This window comes from Miniopterus schreibersii (genome assembly GCF_964146895.1).
Source record: "Miniopterus schreibersii genome assembly, chromosome: 12".
NCBI classification, from domain to species: domain Eukaryota; kingdom Metazoa; phylum Chordata; class Mammalia; order Chiroptera; family Miniopteridae; genus Miniopterus; species Miniopterus schreibersii.
Genome location: NC_138112.1, coordinates 22108185 through 22127496, shown reverse-complemented (window position 1 = coordinate 22127496; position 19312 = coordinate 22108185). Strand labels below are relative to the sequence as shown.

General features: G+C 40.2%; 1 protein-coding gene across 1 annotated transcript in view; it reads left to right on the top strand.

The window, feature by feature from the left end:
- The window catches only part of DEUP1 (deuterosome assembly protein 1), a 72238-nt gene extending 66447 nt beyond the window's left edge, over positions 1–5791 (top strand). Inside the window, exon 15 of the mRNA XM_081152731.1 lies at positions 4290–5791. Coding sequence (XP_081008857.1) covers positions 4290–4466 — 177 coding nt within the window. The 3' untranslated portion in view covers positions 4467–5791. The remainder of the gene's footprint in view (positions 1–4289) is intronic.
- The last annotated feature ends 13521 nt before the right edge of the window (positions 5792–19312 follow it).

The following is a 19312-nucleotide window of genomic DNA, read 5'->3' as shown; positions in this document are numbered from 1 at the left end:
CAGCTGTGAGCTATTAGCAGTCGATCCCCACAGCGCAGCAGGCCAGATACACCTGGTGATGGGATCTGGGTAGGGCGCCAACAGCATCCACGATGGCCCACCTTTTGAACCGCTCAGATCTATGTCCCTTTCATGTGGTTCATTCCTTTCAGGCATAGCTTTTCCAAGATTCTGACCGGTCGTAATTTGGGGGAATACTTATAAGAGGAGGGTTAGTGGGACAGACACACCCTTTGATGCTACACTTGGTCTCAAGGACTTAACTGATACGCACCGTCTCCTCACCCATTCTAGATCCCCTGCCCCTTCTGTTGGTCCAGGTGGTTTGCCTTGTTGGGTGAGACCTTGGTTCCCATACCCTTACCAGGATGTGGTTTGCCATTTACAGTTAAAACTCGGCGTGAACGTACCAAAAGCCCACCTCAGTGGATTACTAAGTACCACGCATATTTCTCACTGCCTCCATTACGCAGTCGTGGCCTGACCTCTTTGTGATGATTGGGGTCAGTTACTTCTGCCAGGATAGAACCTCTTCCCTGCGCCTCTGACCCGTCAGCGCGAGGAGCCCAAAGTGAATGGGTGCCGCTGAAGCCTAAGTTCACCGAGACTCTTACAGGTCCCTCGGTGGAGGCACTCCCCCGCTGAGACCCTTGAGCCATAGACAGCCCAAAAGTACAGAGGCAGACTGCACCCGTCCTCTAAGGTGGTCCACAGAAGTGCTAGCGCGTGGAGCCATTCCTGCGTTCTCCCTTTGTTTCCAGATCCATGTTTTCCACCTGTCAGAAACAGTGCCAACAGCAGCATTGGTTTAAAGTCTCTACCATATCCTGAAGAATGGCACCCATGCTCGCAGGATGTCATTTCCAAGCTGATGCCCCAGCTGTGCCCTCAGGAGGCCTCTCGGGGTTGCATCCTCTGGATGCTGCTGCGTGTGGCAGGGTCATGCCCCTTCTCCCCTGCTAGAAAGTGCGCTGCTTTAGTATTAATCAGGGTCTCATGTCAGTACATCAGTCACTCTGTGAGCAATAGTGGTATTGGCCAAGGCAGGAAAGGCAAACCTACAGACTGCATGTCAGTCTGGTATGGATAAAACATTGCCCTTTCCAAGATGTAAGGGACCTGATGTCATCTAATTGCCACCAAGAGACTGGTTGGTCTCCTTGAGGGATGGTGCCGTAGCAGGAGGTCAGCTTTGGTCTTTACTGCAAGCAGATCCCTTACTACTGCAGTGCCCTTTCTTTCTCTGGGCCCTGCTAAAAAAATAGCCTTCTGTGTCACTCAATAAATGAGTTGGATTATTCCACCCAAGAGTGCAATATGCAACCTCCAAAACCTGAAGAGACCTAGCAAGCTCTGTGCTGCTTTCATAGTGATAAAAAAACAAGGTGCATATATTCAATGGCAATAGTAGGTAGATTAACTTTGGTGAAAGGGAGACCATGCTATTGAGCCCATGCCTAGTTTCCACTGGCATGGCCAAGGACAGAAGCTAGATCAAATCATCTTCTGAGGTGCTCTGTCCCAACTGGGCTCAATAGCATGACAGAAATGTTATGAAAATAGTATCCAGTTTTCTGCTGCAGGTGGCATGGCCTTGCTCCAGAATCTTAAGGGTCTGCTATGCCACTTTCCTACTGAAACTTGCTAGAGGCTCCACATGGCATCTTTCTCTGCCAAAGATTATTCTAGTAAATTGTTTGGCCTAAGTAGCAGGACTGCTTGTACCCCTTTCCCAACCTACTGCAGTGCCCTTTCTTTCTCTGGGCCCTGCTAAAAAAATAGCCTTCTGTGTCACTCAATAAATGAGTTGGATTATTCCACCCAAGAGTGCAATATGCAACCTCCAAAACCTGAAGAGACCTAGCAAGCTCTGTGCTGCTTTCATAGTGATAAAAAAACAAGGTGCATTAATTTGTGCTTAAGAGGAGATATGTTGAGCCTGGCCAGGCGTGGCTCGGTGGTTGACCGTGAGACTAGGATCCAGGCGATTGGGGTTCGATTCCCTGTCAGGGCACATGCCCGGGTTGCAGGCTCAATCCCTAGTCAGGGGCGTGCAGGAGGCAGCCGATCAATGACTCTCTCATCATTGATGTCACTATCTCTCTCTCCCTCTCCTTTCCTCTCTCTGAAATCAATGAAGATGTATTTAAAAATAAATTAATTAATAAATAAAAAAGAGGAGATATGTTGATATGCTTCATACAGTTGGACACCTGAAAACACCACGTCAGTCCCCTGAATCATTTATGGGGTTTGTCTTTTACTCTCTGGAGTCCACGTGTCTTGCCAAGCCTTCTACATGCTTGTCACTTTGCGCTCATCAGGTCTTAGCATGATATTAATGTTAATACACGATTGATGTCTTATAGCCTATAGTCCTTGGAATGTCCAGATGGTCCAGGCTCCTTCAGAATTTATTGTGACAGTGTTAACATAACACAATATTGGGGCAAAAACATGGGCGTGTACTGTTTTCTAGGCCATGTGAATGCTAATTGCTTCTGGCCTGCTCCTTACTATTAAAGAGAATGCATTTGCCAGATCAACAGCAGCATACCATGTACTCAAGGCTATGATATTCTACTTCAGTAGATGCTGTATCTGGCACAGCAGCTACAGCTGGGGCTACTTCTTGGATAAATTTGCAGTACTCCACTATCATCTGGCATAATCCATACACTTTTGGCAGAGGCCCGACTTGTGAACTAAATCTCCCGTAACAAAGTTTACCTGCATTCAAATCCTTTATAAAGTCCCATTCTTCCTAATAAAAAAGTTGACCACAGAACTAGAAAATTTAAGTTCAAATTTTCCCAACTTATTTGGGGTGAGGGGCTTGTTTTTTAAATTTATCTTTATTGTTAAAAGTATTACAGATGTCTCCCTTTTTTCCTCATTGAACCCCTTCACCCCACTCTTGCCTCCTTCCCCAGGCCTTCACCACACTATTGTCTTTGTCCATGGACTATGCATATATGCATATGAGTTCTTTGGTTAATATCTCCCCCTCCCCCTTCCCTCTGGAGTATGTCAGTCTGTTGCATGCTTCAGTGTCTCTGGGTCTATTTTGTGTGTCAGTTTATTTTGTTCATTAGCTTTTTCCTAAAGAAGACCCTTCAACATTTCATGTAATACTGGTTTGGTGGTGATGAACTCCTTTAGCTTTTTCTTGTCTGTGAAAGCTCTTTATCTGACCTTCCATTCTAAATCTTAGTTTTGCTGGGTAGAGTAATCTTGGTCGTAGGTTCTTGCTTTTCATCATTTTGAATATTTCTTGCCACTCCCTTCTGGCCTGCAAGGTTTCTGTTGAGAAATCAGCTGACAGTCCTATGGGTGCTCCCTTGTAGGTAACTAACTGCTTTCCTCTTGCTGCTTTTAAGATTCTACTCTACCAATTCCAGGAGACATAACAGCTCTACCTAATACATAGAAACAAACACAGGGAAGCAGCCAAAATGCGGAGACAAAGAAACATGTCCCAAATGAAAGAACAGAAGAAATCTCCAGAAAAAGAACTAGATGAAATGGAAGCAAGCAAACTACTAGATACAGAGTTCCCCAACTTATTTTTTTAAATAAACTTAAAAATGAAGCGCTATAAAATTATCTAATATTACCCTTTATTCCTCAGCCATAGATTGTGTGTGTGTATGTGTAAAAGTAAGCACTAAACAGGTCACAAACAGTTAAATGAGCGCTTCCTTATCGCGTAAAGGGTGGAACTGGGCACTCATCACTGAGGCGTTCTCAGCTGTAATCAGACAAACGAGATCCCTCCCAGCACGTGGCCCTCCCCACTTAGAAGCCACCCTTCCCCCTGGGATGGATCGTGCTGCCAGCCCCCTCACCTAACTCCGAGCAGCAGTTAGCCCCCTTTCAAAGCCAATCCTTAATTATTCTCCTATATAAGCTTTCATTGCCCCGTTCTTCTAGAATCTTTACTTCAGCTTCTTAGAGTTGCCTACTTTCAGATGAAAACCATTGGCTTTGCAAGTCAGTGGGGTATGTTTTAGGTAAGTTTCATGGTAATTGTGCTGCCCTCCCTGCACTGCGCTTCAACTGTAAGATTCACTTCTAGAGCTTTTTATTGTCATGGAGCTGTGCTGGTTTAGCTCCTCGCGGGTTTCCTTAGAGACCGCATTACACTAGTAGAGGGAATTCAGCTTAAGGTATGTGATTTCATTAAGGGCTGCAGTGTTTGACAACATGTCAGGGCTGAAGAATTCTTGGGAGTATGAAGATTTAAAAAGGCTTTGTGCTCCTCGGCTAATTTGTCTTTCTTCCTTTAGTCCCCCCCAGATACATCCTTCCCGGCTTCCCTGGCCGCGCAGCATTTCCTTCTGGAGGAAGAGAAGCGAGCAAAAGAACTTGAAAAACTTCTAAATACGCATATTGATGAACTGCAAAGACATACAGAATTTACTCTCAATAAATACACCAAGCTAAAACAAAATAGACACATATGAGCTTTCAAACTTTTTTTATGTTTCCCCATCCCGAGAAAAAAAGCTCTGACAAAATATTTACAAAGCTGATTAATGAAACTGAGAAATTTTTGTTCTGTTTTCTTGAGTAAATCATTTCTGCAAGGCAGCTAGAAAATAGTAAGTATTTTGTTCGATAATGCTGTTTATATTTCTTCATTAACATAATAAATTGTTTGGCTGTAGAATTATTATAAAATAAACATCACTACTCCAAAAGAGCTTTTTTTTTCCAGTCTAGGAATATTTTGGAATTAAATATGCAGTTTTTTCCCCACTTGAATCATGTACACTGAAAACCCATTTCCTCTATAATACCACAAAATGAGGGAAAGGAAGCACTATATTCCAAATACAAATGAATCAAGTGCAGCTCAGTTATACTAGTTCGAAACCTCAAGGATTTGTAAAAGTGAAAAATATTAAGTATTTTGAGCTACATACATCCTAAAACCTCTTTTAGGAAGGGAAAAAAAAAGGCTAGCTTTTCTGTTTGTGCATTCATCTTTGTAATGTCTGTTTCAACACAATGAAATGTGCTGTTCACACACTTACAACATAGGTGCCAAATATTAATGCCTTCCTGTTAATACTAATTACTTCATGGACATAAACAAGATAAAGAAAATATAAAGCATTGCTATTGTTACATTCTCCTTTGTAATACCTCTGTTTTTAATAAAAGAATGCAAAATTCCATGGACTTAAAACACAAATGTCAAATCTGTATAGAACAGTAATAGCACGGTAGCACACAATAAAATTCACGTCACAAACATACACGCCTGATAATCCATTATTCTTTCTTTAAAAATGACACTTATATAAAGGTTACGGAAAAAATCCCTGTGTAGTTACTCAAAGTAAGTCCCATAGCTTTTATAGTTTCTTTTTCTCTTGAAAAAAAGTAAACCTCAATGTACTGAAAAATAAGTCAAGATGCCTTTAGATAACAAGTGTCTTTGTTGTGTGAAAACTGCAGAGCCCTGATCACTTTAGGGGACTCAACCATGTGGATTTGTATGGCTCTTGATCTCTGCAAAAAGCCTTCACGTAGCATTATTCATTTCAACTCAAAACAAGCCTGTGAAGTCTGCAAGGCTAGTGTCCTTATTCCTGGAAATCAAGCTGTTATGAAACTTCCTAGAATCGTGGTAAGCAAGGGAGGCAGAAATGCCTGGCTCCTAACACCTGGCTCCAGCTGTTACTAGCAAGCAGATGGCAAACAAGGCTGTGCCTACAGAAGCCCTTTTTCATGACAGAACATTAGAGGAGCACAAAGACTTTAGTGTGCTCAAAAGAGCCCCGCCTGAGAAAAATAATAAAAATCACAGTACTTTTCAATTATTTAGTAATTTCTAGCCTGGACATAAAGAAAATAAAATAATCTTAAGATAGGAAGAAAAAGCATGTTTAGGGAAAGGGTATTCCATAGACAAAGTCTAAAACTTTTGCATCCCTAATGCAAACATAAACAATGCAAAACTTTATGCATATCTTTATAATCCCCTCTGAATGCCACTTCACTATGCTCAGGATTAAGACAAGACTGAAAGCTGGGTGGTGAAATAAAGATCTGGGCTACAGTGTTCTTAGGACTTAGCTGAGTCGAGAGAGCATGAACCTAGAGGATGTCCAAGACGGACAGTGCATTTGCTCCTCTGGATTATTTCAAGTCCATAAGCAGACCTCTTTTAAGTCACTAGGTTCCACTTAATACCAGCTTTCTTACAGCAGTGACTTTCAATATTTTTGCTTAACAACAGGATTTGGTGTTCAAAAAAATCCTATGCTGAAGCCCAACATATAATCAAGATAAAAATTAAGCAGCTCTTGTTGAATGCTGCGAGGAGGAGAGGAGGGGCGAGGCCCACGCGCTCCCCATCTCCCTCCTCGCCCCTCTCCTGCCCTCCACAGACCAGAGGGACTCCACGGAGCCGGTGCCCCAGATGCCGGAGTGAGAGGGATTGAAGGTGAAGCAGATTTGCTCTGTTACCCACACAGAATTCATTTTCCCACAAAACCCATGTCATATAACCTCCATCATATTACAGCAGCCAATTTAGCACATGACTTAGCTAAAACGTGATGGAAGGAGTCGGAGGAGGGGAACAGGAGAATGCCCAGTAAGGCCAGTGAACACTGGAAGCCAATTCAAAGAGAAAGTGTGCCATGAGTTAATCTTTGCCCCATAATGGCTTATATATATACTTTTACTTCTCAGTTATCTAGGAGCATATTAACTGGCTTGGGAATTAAGCAAATTTGGGGGAGGGAGGGCTGCTGGAAAATCACAGATAAACCCAAATTTCAGTTAAAATGATAGATAAGTCTTATTACCTGTCAACAGAGCTGCTCTGGCTAAGTGGATCTTAGAGCCCCCTTACCATCGTCCACACTCAGCCCACCCCAGCCCCTGGCTGTCTCCTCCCCATCTGAGACAGCAATCAGAGCTAGCAGCTTCCGTGCCTAATTAGAGAGCCCTGCCCTGGAGATGAGTTTTTCTAGGTCCCAGCTACACCTCAACTGTGATTAATCTGACCCCAGCAGTCTAGAAGCAATTGCAGTTTTAACGATGTGGAGTTAGCACCTCCCCAATTAATGTAAATTAAGTGTTCTTAGGCGTCTTTGCCTCCCCTGAGCACCTAGCTCAGGTCCTGGTCATGGGAGCTATTGGATAAGTAGTGATTGGTGAGTGGACTGAATCCAGACATGGGGGAGGCCTTTAGCAAAGGCAAAGAGTACAAGAAGCTTGAGGTCGTCTAGGGTACTATGACAAAATACTAGACGTCTCAAATGGTCAGCTGCAGAAAAGTGCACAAACTCTGAATTTGTCTGAATGCTGGTGGGTATGGGGGAGGTTTTCACTCATACCTGACCTCACATAGGACCCTCTGGGTATCTACACACTCCTTTTATATGTTTCAACTAATGTCTAATAGGAATCTAAAATAGAACATTAGCCATGTGCGTAATGGTTAGAGCCAATGAAACCATGAGAACCCCAGGGCTAGAGCAATGCCATGGAAGTGTGATAGGGATTTGGGCCCAAGCCCAACTAGCAACTGAAACTCTGCCCAACCCTTCGAACCCCACAGACTAGAGAGTCACCGGGAGCTAAATCCTAAGCGATAAAACATTCCCAACTCTTTCCTCCTACAGTGAGGCTGCACTGTGGCCCAAAGATAATGATGAATGGACCATGGGACTCCTGAGTCCCGGCTGAGGGAAAAGCCTGGGGGAAAGTTTTCATGACCTGCAGGGACCTCCCAGGGCAGAGGTCAGGCAGAAACTTTGGCCCAAGTCACAGAAGTCAACCAGGCAGTGTTCAGAAACGGCGCACATACCATTCCCCAACATGGGGCAAGAGAGGTCACAGTCTTGTAACAGGATGAACATGAGTCTGCGTTAGGCAGATAACTACTGTTACGGTGGCCAACAATCTCATCACGAAGCTGAACTGCCAAGTAATCTCCAACAGCAAGGTTTCAAACAGGGAAAGATTCAGCAGGGCCAAGCACAGAATGAAGAGATGCTCAGAGCCACCAAGCTAGGCCCATGGCCAGACTAGAAACTCTTAGGTCTTAATGGTTCTCAATACATTAGAACAGGTTAGATCAGTTGGAGGCGAAGGGTTCTCCAGGCCTCGGCCCCACGACCTTCACAAAGGTCCCATTTCCTTATCCGTAGAACAAGCATCATAACACGACCAGTGTCAGAGGACTGTTGTACGGATTAGAGCAGGTAATGCCCACAGAGCACTTGCACGGTGCCTGGGACACGGTGACTGCTTGGTAAGTGTCAGCTGTCAGCGTTTCGTGCCATCCCTGCCCTCTGGGGCATCAGGTCTGAGCTCAGAAGATGAAACACATCCTGAAAGAATAACACGATCATTTATTGAGGACCACGTGCCAGTCACTGTAATATAAATTAAACTTGTTTAATCGTTAACACTTTTATTAAGAAATACTGACATAGCATAAAATTCACCCATTTCAAGGGTTTACGTCAATAATTTTTACTAAATTTACTAAGTTGTGCAACCACTGCCACAACTCAACGTTGGAACATTTCCATCACCCCAAAAGACCCCTCGTGCCCACTTGCAGTCACTCCCTGTTCCCATGCCAACCCCAGGCAGCTGCTAAACTACTTTCTGTCTGATTTAACTGGATGTTTCATATAAATGGAGTTCTATAATATGTGGGGTTTTGCATCTGGCTTCTTTCATTTAATACGTTTTGTGGTTCACGTTATAGCATGTATAAATAGTTCTTTTTATGGCTGAATAGTATTCTGCTGTATGAGTAAAGGACACTGTAGCCATTTCATCAGCTGATGGACATTTGTTTCCAGTCTTGCAGCTATTATGAATAAAGTTGTCATGAACATTCACATTCAAGTCTGTGTGTGGATGTTTTACTTCTGCCAATAGATTCCTAGGAGTAGAATTTCTGAGTCACATGGTAAATTTATGTTTAACTTTTAAAAGAAACTGCCAAACTATATTCCTAAGTAGCTGCACCATTTACATTCTCACCAGAAAAGTATAAGTGTTCTCATTTCCCCATATCCTCTCCCACACTTATTATTGTTATCTTTTTTATTATAACATTTCAGTGTGGACGAAGTGGTATTTCATCCTGGCTTTAGTTTGCATTTCTCTAATGACTAATGTTGAGCATCCTTCTGCATGCTTACTGACCATTCACATAACTTTTTTGGTGAAATGTGTATTCAAATCTTTAGCCCATTTTATAATAATTTTTCTTCTTTATTAAGTTAAAAGAATTCTTTAAACATTTTGAAGTAAGTCCTTTATCAGGTGTATGATTTGCATATGTTTTCTCCCAGTCTGTGGCTTATCTTCCATTTTCTTAATAGTATCTTTTGAAGCCATACAATTTTAATTTTGCTATAGTAGAATTCATTTTTTTAAAATTTTATGGATCATGCTTTTGGCATAATATGTAAGAATTTTTTCCCTGAGGCAAGGTCACAAATATTTTCTCCTATATTTTCATCTGAAAGTTTTATAGTTTTAGGTTTTACATCAGGTTGATCCATTTTTGAGTTAAGCTTTTTGCACAATACACAAATCTAGATTCAGCTTTACATGTGGATATGCCATGGTCACAGGACCATTTCTTGAAAAGACTATTCTTTCCCTACAGAACTGTCTTGGTACTTTTGTTAAAAAAATCAATTGACCATGAATATAAGGGTTTATTTCTGGACTCTTAATTCTGTTCCATTGATTTGTATGTCTATCCTTATGCCAGTACCCCAGAGTCTTAATTACTATAGCTTTTCAGCAAGTTTTGATATTGGGAAGTGTAACTCCTCCAATGTACAAGATTGTTTTGGCTACTTGGGGGCCCTTTGTAGTTCCACATAAGTTTTAGGATTAGCTTGTCAGCATCTCAATTTTTGCCCAAAAAACCCGACACACACAAAAAAAGAAAAACCTGCTGGGATTTGATAGGAATTAAAATGGCAGTTCTCTCCTAATTGAACCTCAATTTTGGAAGAATTACCATCTTAACAATATTGAGTCTTCCAATGAATTGGTGAATGTAAAATCCCCTCCATTTATTTGAATCTTCTTTAGTTTCTTGTTAGAGATGCTGTACAGCTTCCAATGTGCAAGTCTTGCAGTTATTTTGCTAAATTTATTCCTAAGTATTTTATCCTATCTGATGCTATTAGGCATGAAATTGCTTTCCTAATCTCATTATTGTATTATTCATTCCTAATATATAGAAATTCAATTGATTTTTGTATATTGTTCTTGTATTCTGTGACCTTGTCAAGCTCATTGATGCTACTAGTGTGTGTTTCTTAAAATTTTCTACATACAGAGTCACGTTATCTTTAAATAACGACAGCTTCGACTTCTTCCTTTCCACTCCGGGTTCATCTTATTTCTTTTTCTTACCTCATTGCACTAGTTAACTCCAATACAATGTTAAATTGAAGTGGTGACAGCAACCATGTTTCTGATCTTAAGGGAAAGGTTTCAGTCTTTCCCCATTAAGTAAGATGTTAGCTGCAGGTTTTTCGTAGATGCTTTTTACCAGATTGAGGAAGTTCCCGTCTGCAATGCCTAGTTTGTTGAGAGCGTTGATGATCGGGTGTTAGATTTTTGTCTAACCCTCTTTTTGCATCTGTTAAGATGATCATGTGGCTTTTGTCCTTTGTAGTATATGACATTGTTTTTTTATATAAACTGATCCCACATTCTTGGGATAAATCCTACTTGATCATGATGTACAATTCTTTTTATATGTTGCTGGGTTCGGTTTACTACTTTGTTTTTTGCTATTTATAAGAGATGCACTATATTCTTTACTTTTAATTTAAAAAATTTTTATTTTTAATTACAGCTGACATTCAGTATTATATCAGTTTCAAGCATACAGCACAGTGGTCAGACATTTACATAACTTACAAAGTGATCCCCCTGGTAAGTCCGTACCCAAATGACACCATAGGTTTCCTTGTATTTTGTTGAAGATTTTTGTGTCCATATTTCTGAAGGACAGAGGTCTGTCATTTTCTTATCATGCTTTTGTATGGCTTTGACATTAGGGTTACTAGTCGCCTCACAGAATGAACTGGGAAGTTTCCGCTACTCCTTTATTTTCTGAAAGATTTTTTAAAGAACTAACATCATTCCTTCAAATGTCTGGTGGAAATCACCAGCGACACTATCTGGACCTAGGCTTTTGTTCATGGCAATTTTTAATTATTAATTCAGTGTCTTTCCTTGTTATAGGCCTATTCATATTTTCTATTTCTTCCTTAGTTTTGGCGACTTGAGAATTTTAAATTCAATGTAATATTTATAATAATCCTTCAAAGTAAGAATTAAGCCCAATTTGAAACCTAAAAGACTGAGTGATTCATCTCAAAGTCAGATATGTGGGAAATGGCCAATCTGTGGGGCTCCAAAGTCCACGCTCCTAACATTAGGCCACACTGCCTCTAAACAGCTTTTTAAAGTGACCCCTCACCACCACCACCACCCCCGAGAGTCACCACTCAAAACAACCCTCTTGTGTATGCCCCAGTCCATCCAAGTTTTTCCCCCTCAAAGGCCTGTGCCGCCCTGGAGTCCCAGCTGCTGGGAGCAGGGAGGCTGCCCACGGACCAGGGTTCTCCTTCCCTTACAGCCCCATGAAGAGTCTCTCCCTTCAGACTCAGCACGGTGTTCACAGACAAACCCTCTTGGGAAGGCACCTAACAGCAGTGGCTGCACTTAATTTAAATTAGCATGCTTTCTTGCCTGCCAAGGAGGGGAAAACCCAAATGCCCAAGGACCTAAGTCGTTAGAATGGAACAGACTTGTTTGGACATTGGCAGCTGACAGCTGATAACCCAGACCTCTGCCTGATAAGAGCCTGATGTGTGATCTCCAAAATGTTTTTTACTCACAACGAAATGATACGGTTGCTTCCCAAACAGGATGAACCCATCAGAGATAAAATTTATTTGGCTTTGTGTGCTTCACACAAAATAAGAATTAGGCTTTTAAGTTTTCTGATCAATATGTCTTTTATCAGGTATGGTGAACTGCCTAAAAAATTATTATATAAAATGAGGCCAAAGGGCCCATGCTTAGTAGCCTTCACCTTGCACTTGAGTTGTGCACAGCAGATCTCTCATCATGCGAAAATTTTACACACTAAAATGATAAAACAGAAAATAACTGAGCTAACATTCTTCCCATTTGGTAAAATTTCTTTTGTTTTTCTGTTTCTCAAAGCAAGAATATTGCAGCTTTGAAATTTCTCATTTGCATCAGCTTGAGGAAAATCTTCCAAAAGTAAGTAGTGTGAGCTAAAACCGTTTTCGATCGCAAACATATCTCTTGGCTAAGACAAATTGATAGTCATTCTCAAATGATTTTGATGACTAAAATTATAAGTAACCAAACTAAAACACTTCTTCAGCTTCAAACATAAAGTCTGCTACATACATAGTTTAATTTATAACCAAGGGTTTCTATTAATAAGAGTTACACCCAAGAATTTTTGGGAGAACAAATATACATATATGTGTGTATATATATACACACATCCATACACAAACACACACACACACACACACAAAGCTCTGAAATAACTATCAATAAAAATAATAGAGGGAGGGAGGAAACTTTTGGAGGTAAGGGATATGTTCATGGCATAGATTGTGGTGCTAGTTTCATTAATGTCCAAATTCATCAAGTTGTATACATAAATATGGACAGCCTTTTATATGTCAATCATTCGCAATACAGTGGTTTAAAAAAACAAACATGAGTCAAGAGCAGTCTCAGAGCTTGGAAAATAAACACATAATTCAGTCACTATTTTTCATATTAAGATACAAGCACTTAAGAAAATATAGGATTTAATAGCCAAACATATAGCTGCATTTTGGAGGAATGCATTTATTCCATTGAAGCCACTATGCTAGATACACAAGGCACCGCCAACTTTGGGTCTGTTGTTTAAGCCACACAGTTTGTAACATTTTGTTACAGGGCCCAGGCAAACTAATACACTCATATGTCCCAGACTTGAAGTTGAAAAAGCTGACGACCTTGAAACAGCCACGGGGGCAAACAAAAAAGCCCCAGCAAAGCCTGATCTTTTTACATAAAAAAACAACAACAAGGAAAGAGGCAGCAAACCAAGACAAAATACTTTTAGACAATAACAACTCTAATTCAGCCAAATACCACAGAGAAAAACTGTGTCCCCCGCCCACACCAGCCTGGATTTCCACCCTCACCCCAAACTCCCCAGCAGAGGCCGAGCAGAGCAGCAGAGCCCCCCGGCCGCAGACAACGAGGCCTCACTCGCAGCACCGGCCGCGGAAACGATGCGTGGAGCCCCCAGAGGCAACATCGAGGCGGCCCTGCCCCTCTCCCCTGGGGGGGTCAGCAAGGCCCGCCGGAGAGTCAGCTGTTCACCTCAGCGGAAACGAGGTCACCCTCTCCCCACGAGTCACAGTGTCACTGGAGTCCAGGTAGGACGCGGTAGTGAGGCGCCCCCGGCCCTCCCAGCCAGGGTGACATCACCAAAGGCTGCGGGAGCTGGAGCTCCCCCCCAGCCCACCAGGAAGGAGCGCCCCCTCCTCGGGCGTCACCAGGGGCTAAGTGGAGAAGCTGGGCTTCCACCGCTACCTGGCAGTAATGCCCCGCTTCCCTGCTGGGACTCTGTCAGGCAAGGCCTGTTAAAACACGGAGTTTAAGTCAGATCCAGAGTCTCGTCACCTGATGCCCAGATATCCAGGTTTCAATCAAAACTCCCATCTCCTACCAAGCACATGGAAGGTCTGAGGTGGAATGGGAGAGGACGACACGACCGAGAGAGGACACCAGCAAGATGGCACAGAGGTTAGCGCTACCTGACAAAGACTGAAAGCAGCCCTCAGAAAATGACTCGGCAAGCAACAGAAACACGCCTGGAACAATGACTCTGCAGGAAACTTTCGGCAAAGAAACAGAAGACAAAGCCAAATGGCAATCTTAGAACGAAACGCTGTAATATCAAATAAAAACCCAGTGGGTAGGCTCAACGATAGACTAGAGGAGACGGAGAAAGCGATCGGTGAACAGAAATTGCCGAATCTGAACAACCAAGAGACAACAGAATTGGGGGGCAGGGCCCTGCCAGGTGTGGCTCAGCGGTTGAGCGTCGACCTGGGATCCAGGCGATTGGGGTTCGATTCCCCGTCAGGGCACATGCCCGGGTTGTGGGCTCGATCAATGACTCTCTCATCGTTGATGTTTCTATCTCTCTCTCTCCCTCCCTCTCATTTCCTCTCTCTGAAATCAATAAAGATATATTTAAAAAAAGAAAAAAGAAAAAAAAGAATTGGGGGGGGGGGATCAACAGAATCTCAGGAATGTATGAAATTATAATAAAGTACCTAACAATTGTGTCATTGGAGTCCTGGAAGAAGAGGAAAGAAAGGGGTAAAAAAGTACCCAAAGAAATAATGCCTGAAAACTTCCCAAGAAGCTAAGCAAATTCTAAATAGCATAAACCTAAGGAAATTCACATTATGATATATTACAGTCAAACTTCTAAAAACTTAAAACAAAAAAACAATCTTAGAAATTGCAAGAGAGAAACAACACCTTACCTAGAGAGAAAAAACAATTTTAATTAAAGCAGATTTCTCATCAGAAACCATGGAGACCAGAAGTATATGGCACAATATGTTCAAGTGCTGAAAGAAAAAAATCATAATCCAGAATTTATACACAATGAAAATATCCCTCAGGAATGAAGAGGGAAGTCAAGACATTCTCAGATGAAGGAAAACTAAGAGAATTTGTCACCATTAGGTCTACCCTAAAAGAATTGCTAAAGAGTTCTTTAAACAAAATTAATAAATAAAAGGAATCTTGGAATATCAGGAGAAATAAAAACACAACAAAGAATAAAAACATGGTTAAATACAGGAGACTATCTTTTTCTTCTTGTTTTCTAAATTATGTTTGGTGGTTAAAGAAAAATTATTACACTTTATCATGTGATTCTAAGTGTCTGTAGAATTAATATTTAATTTATAATTATGTTATAATTTTAAATTATAATTATGTTATAAACAGGGCAGGGTAGAGGGACAGTAAGGAGGTAAGGCTACTGCACCTCTCTGGAACTGGTAAAATGACACTAGAAGATGTGATAGTTATGTATATATAATGTAACCTAGAACAACCAATAAAAGAAGCTATACAAAAAATAGTCAAAATGTTATACATAAATCAAAATAGGATTCTTTACAAATGTTCAAGTAACTAAGAGGAAGGCAGGAAAATTTAAACAGAAAAATTAAAAACAAAAAGGATAAAAATAAATAAAATGCCAGACTTAAGCCCTGATATATCAATAATTATTTTAAATATAAATGGTCTGAATATACCAATTATTTAAAAACAGAGAATGGCAGAATGGATTAAAAAACATCACCCAATTATATGCTGTCTGCAAGAAACTCATTTCAAATATAATGCTATAGGCAGGCTGAAAGTAAATATATCATGCAGCCTGATATAACTTATCAGGCTGAAAAGTTATATCATGCAAGCATTAAGAAAGGAAAGCAGGAGTGGCTATGTTATCACATAAAGTAGACTTCAGAGCAAAGAAAATTACCAGTAAGAGGGAGGGACATAATATAATGATAAAAGGGTCAATCCACCAAGAAGAGAAAGCAATCCTAAGTGTGTATACACCAAAAAACAGAGCTGCAGAATATATAAAGAAAATAGAACAAACTTCAACACCCCTTCTCTCATCAACTGGTTGAACTAGACAGAAATCAGCAAGAATATAGAAAAAAATCAATAATACCATCAATCAACAAAATTTTATCAACACGTATAGATTACTCCACCCAACAAAAGCAGAATATATATTCTTTTCAAGTGCCCTCAGAACACATGCCAAGATATAGCATACCCTGGGTATTCAAACATATCTAAGCAAATTTAAAAGAAATGAAAAATCACAGAGTAAACTCTATCCCTACAATTGAAACAATTAGATATTAATAACAGAAAGAAACTGAAAATCAAAAATAGAAAAAGAAGGAACTTGAAATCAATAACAGAAAAATCTCCAAACGCTTGGAAACTAAACAACATTCTAAATAATAAATGAGCCAAAGAGGAAGTCTCAAGGGAAATTTAAAAATATACTGAACTGTATGAAAATTAAAATATAGCATATAAAAGTCTATGGAAAATAGCTAAAACAATGACAAGAGGGAACTTTATAAACGGCACTAAGTGCATACATTAAAAAATATAAAAATCTGAAATCAATCATCTAAGCTCCACTCTCAAGCATCTAGAAAAAAAGAGCAAAATAACTCCAAAGCATGAGAGAAGAAAAAAAGCATAAACTAATGAGATTGAAATCAGAAAAACAGTAAAGAAAATCAATAAAACAAAGAGCTGATTCTTTGAAAAAAATCAATAAAATTGACAAATCTCTAGCAAGACTGACAAAGAAAAAAAAAATGACACAAATTACCAATATAAGGAAGGAAATAGGGGATATCACTGCAGAACCTGCAGAAATCAAAAAATCAAAATGAAAATAAGGGAATGCTATGAACAACACTATGATGAGTGCTGTGAACACAAATATTTGACAACATAGTTGAAATGAACCAAGTCCTTGAAAAACACAAATTACCACACCCACTCAGTATCAAATAGATCACTTAGAAAGCCCTAAAACTATTGAGGAAACTGAACTCATAAATTAAAAACTACCAAAAGAGAAATCTCCAGGCCCAGATGGTTTCACTAGAAAATTTTAACAAATGTTTAAATAAGAATTAACATAAATTATATACAATCCCTTCCAAAAAAATAGAAGACTTCTCAATTCATTTCATGAAGCTGAATTACCATGATACCAAAACTAGACAGAGACAATACCAAAAAAAATGCAGACCAGTATCCCTCATGAACACAGATGTAAAAATCCTTAACAAAATATTAACAAATGAATTCAGTAATATATGAAAAGAATTATACACCATGATTAAGTAAAGTTTATTGCAGACACAAGACTATCTCAATATTCCAAAATCAATCAGTGTAATGCACCTAAAGACATAAGAAGGCTAAAGAAGAAAATCACCTGATGATAGAAGAAAAATCATTTGACAAAATTGAACACCCTTTCATTACTTAAAAACTCTCAGAAAAATATAATAGAAGGAAATTTCCTCAATTTGATAAAGAACATTTTCCAAAAAAAAACTATGGGTAACATTTTTTTCTTTCTTTTGTTTTTGTTTAATCCTCACATGAGAATATGTTTATTGATTTTAGAGAAAGAAGAAGGGAGAGACAGACAGACAGACACCAGTTGCCTCCCATACGTGCCCTAACCGGGGATTGATCCTGCAATCTGGGTATGTCCCCTCACCAGGAATCGAACCCAAGACCTTTTGGTTTAAGGAACAACACTTCAACCAACTGAGCCATGCCAACCAGGGCTGGGTAACACTTTAATCAGTGGTGAAAAACAATGCTTTCCCCCTAAGTTCAGAAACAAGGAGAGGATGTCCATCCCACCGCTTTCACTCAGCGCGGTACAGGGCCTCCCAGAATGAATGAGCGTGGCCAGCTGCCAGGACACAAGATAAACATACAAAACCAATTGTATTGCCCTGTACCAGCCATGAACTCACAGACACTGAACTTGAAACTACAGTACCATTTACAATTATTCAACTAAGTTAAATACCTCGGTGTAAGTCTAACAAAACGTGCAGAGTTGTATGTTAAAACATCAATGAAAGAAATCAAAGAAAATTTAAATAAATGAGAGATATACCATGGATTGGAAGATTCAACAGATTATAGATCTCAGTCCTCCCAAAAATCGATATATAGGTTTTAAACCATCCCTATCAAAGCTTCAGCAAAATTTCTTGGTACACATAAACAAGATTATTTTAAAGTGTATATGGAAAGGCAAAGGAACTATAATAGCTAAAACAATTTTGAAAAAGACGAAAAAGGATTCAACCTACCCGATTTTACGACTTTATAGGAAAAGCAGGTAAGACATAAGGCATACAAGCATCCTACTGTGCAGACAGACCTGATCCATGTACAGAAGCTGACTCCATTTAAAACTAACCCACTGAGCCCCTGACGCCCTCCCCTTTCCAGCAGGCCCCGGGGGCTTGTCCCCTTGTTCCCCTTGGTCACCCTGCATCCCTCTAGGAGCGGGTAGGTCCGTTTCTTTGGGGGATGTACACAGGCGGTCTTGGGGGGCTGGGGATGGTATGGGCGTCCGTCCGTTTTATCCCGTGGCTGCCCAGGACGCATCTCTGCGAGTAAGTTCCCTGACCGAGCTCCTTAAAGCGACAAGCTGGACTTTGCTTCGTTCTTTGACCTCTTTGCTCCTTCAGAATTTGGGGCCTACTACCAGGCCTCTTCATGAAACACATACTTTACAGAAAAATTAACTTTCTTTATAAAATCAATTATACAAAAGTAGGTCATGGGCTCAAATGTAAAACTATAAAATTTTTAGGACAAAAACATAGGCGAAAAGCTATGGAACCAAGGGCTAGGCAAAGCGTTCTTAGACATCAAGGAGCAGCAGAATTCATAAAAGGAAAATTGGATAAATTGGAAGTCATCAAAACTGAAAACTTTTGTCCTGCTAAGCACCCTGTTAGCAGAATGATACAAGATACTGGAAGAAAATATTTGCAAACTATATATCCGAAAAAGAACTAGTATCTAGAATGTATAAAAATCTCTCAAAACACAGCAGCAAAAAATAAATATTCCAATTAGAATATGGGTAAAAGACACGAGGACACATTTCACTGAAGATTATATACAGGTTGCAGATAAACGCATAAAAGATGTTCAACATTATTAGCCATTAGGGAAATGCAAATTAAAACTGCAATAAGATATCACTACACATCCATCAGAACAGCTAAAAATTAAAAATAGTAACAACACAGAATGCTGTTACAGGAACACAGGCAACCTGGATCACAGCGCTGGTAGGAAAGGAAAGTGGAAAAGTCTGGCCGCTACCACGTGGCCTGGAAATTGCACTTGGCATTTATCCCAGAGAAATGAGGACGCGTCCGCACACACAAAACCTATATGTGAATGTTCATAGCAGCTTTATTCATAGAGGACCCAAACTGGAAACAAAACATATGTCCCTCAACAGGTTAAAAAAAAAAAAGCGGTATATCCTATTAAGGAATACTATTCGGCAATAAAGAAACCAATTAATTCATACAAAACCAATTAATTCATACAAAAC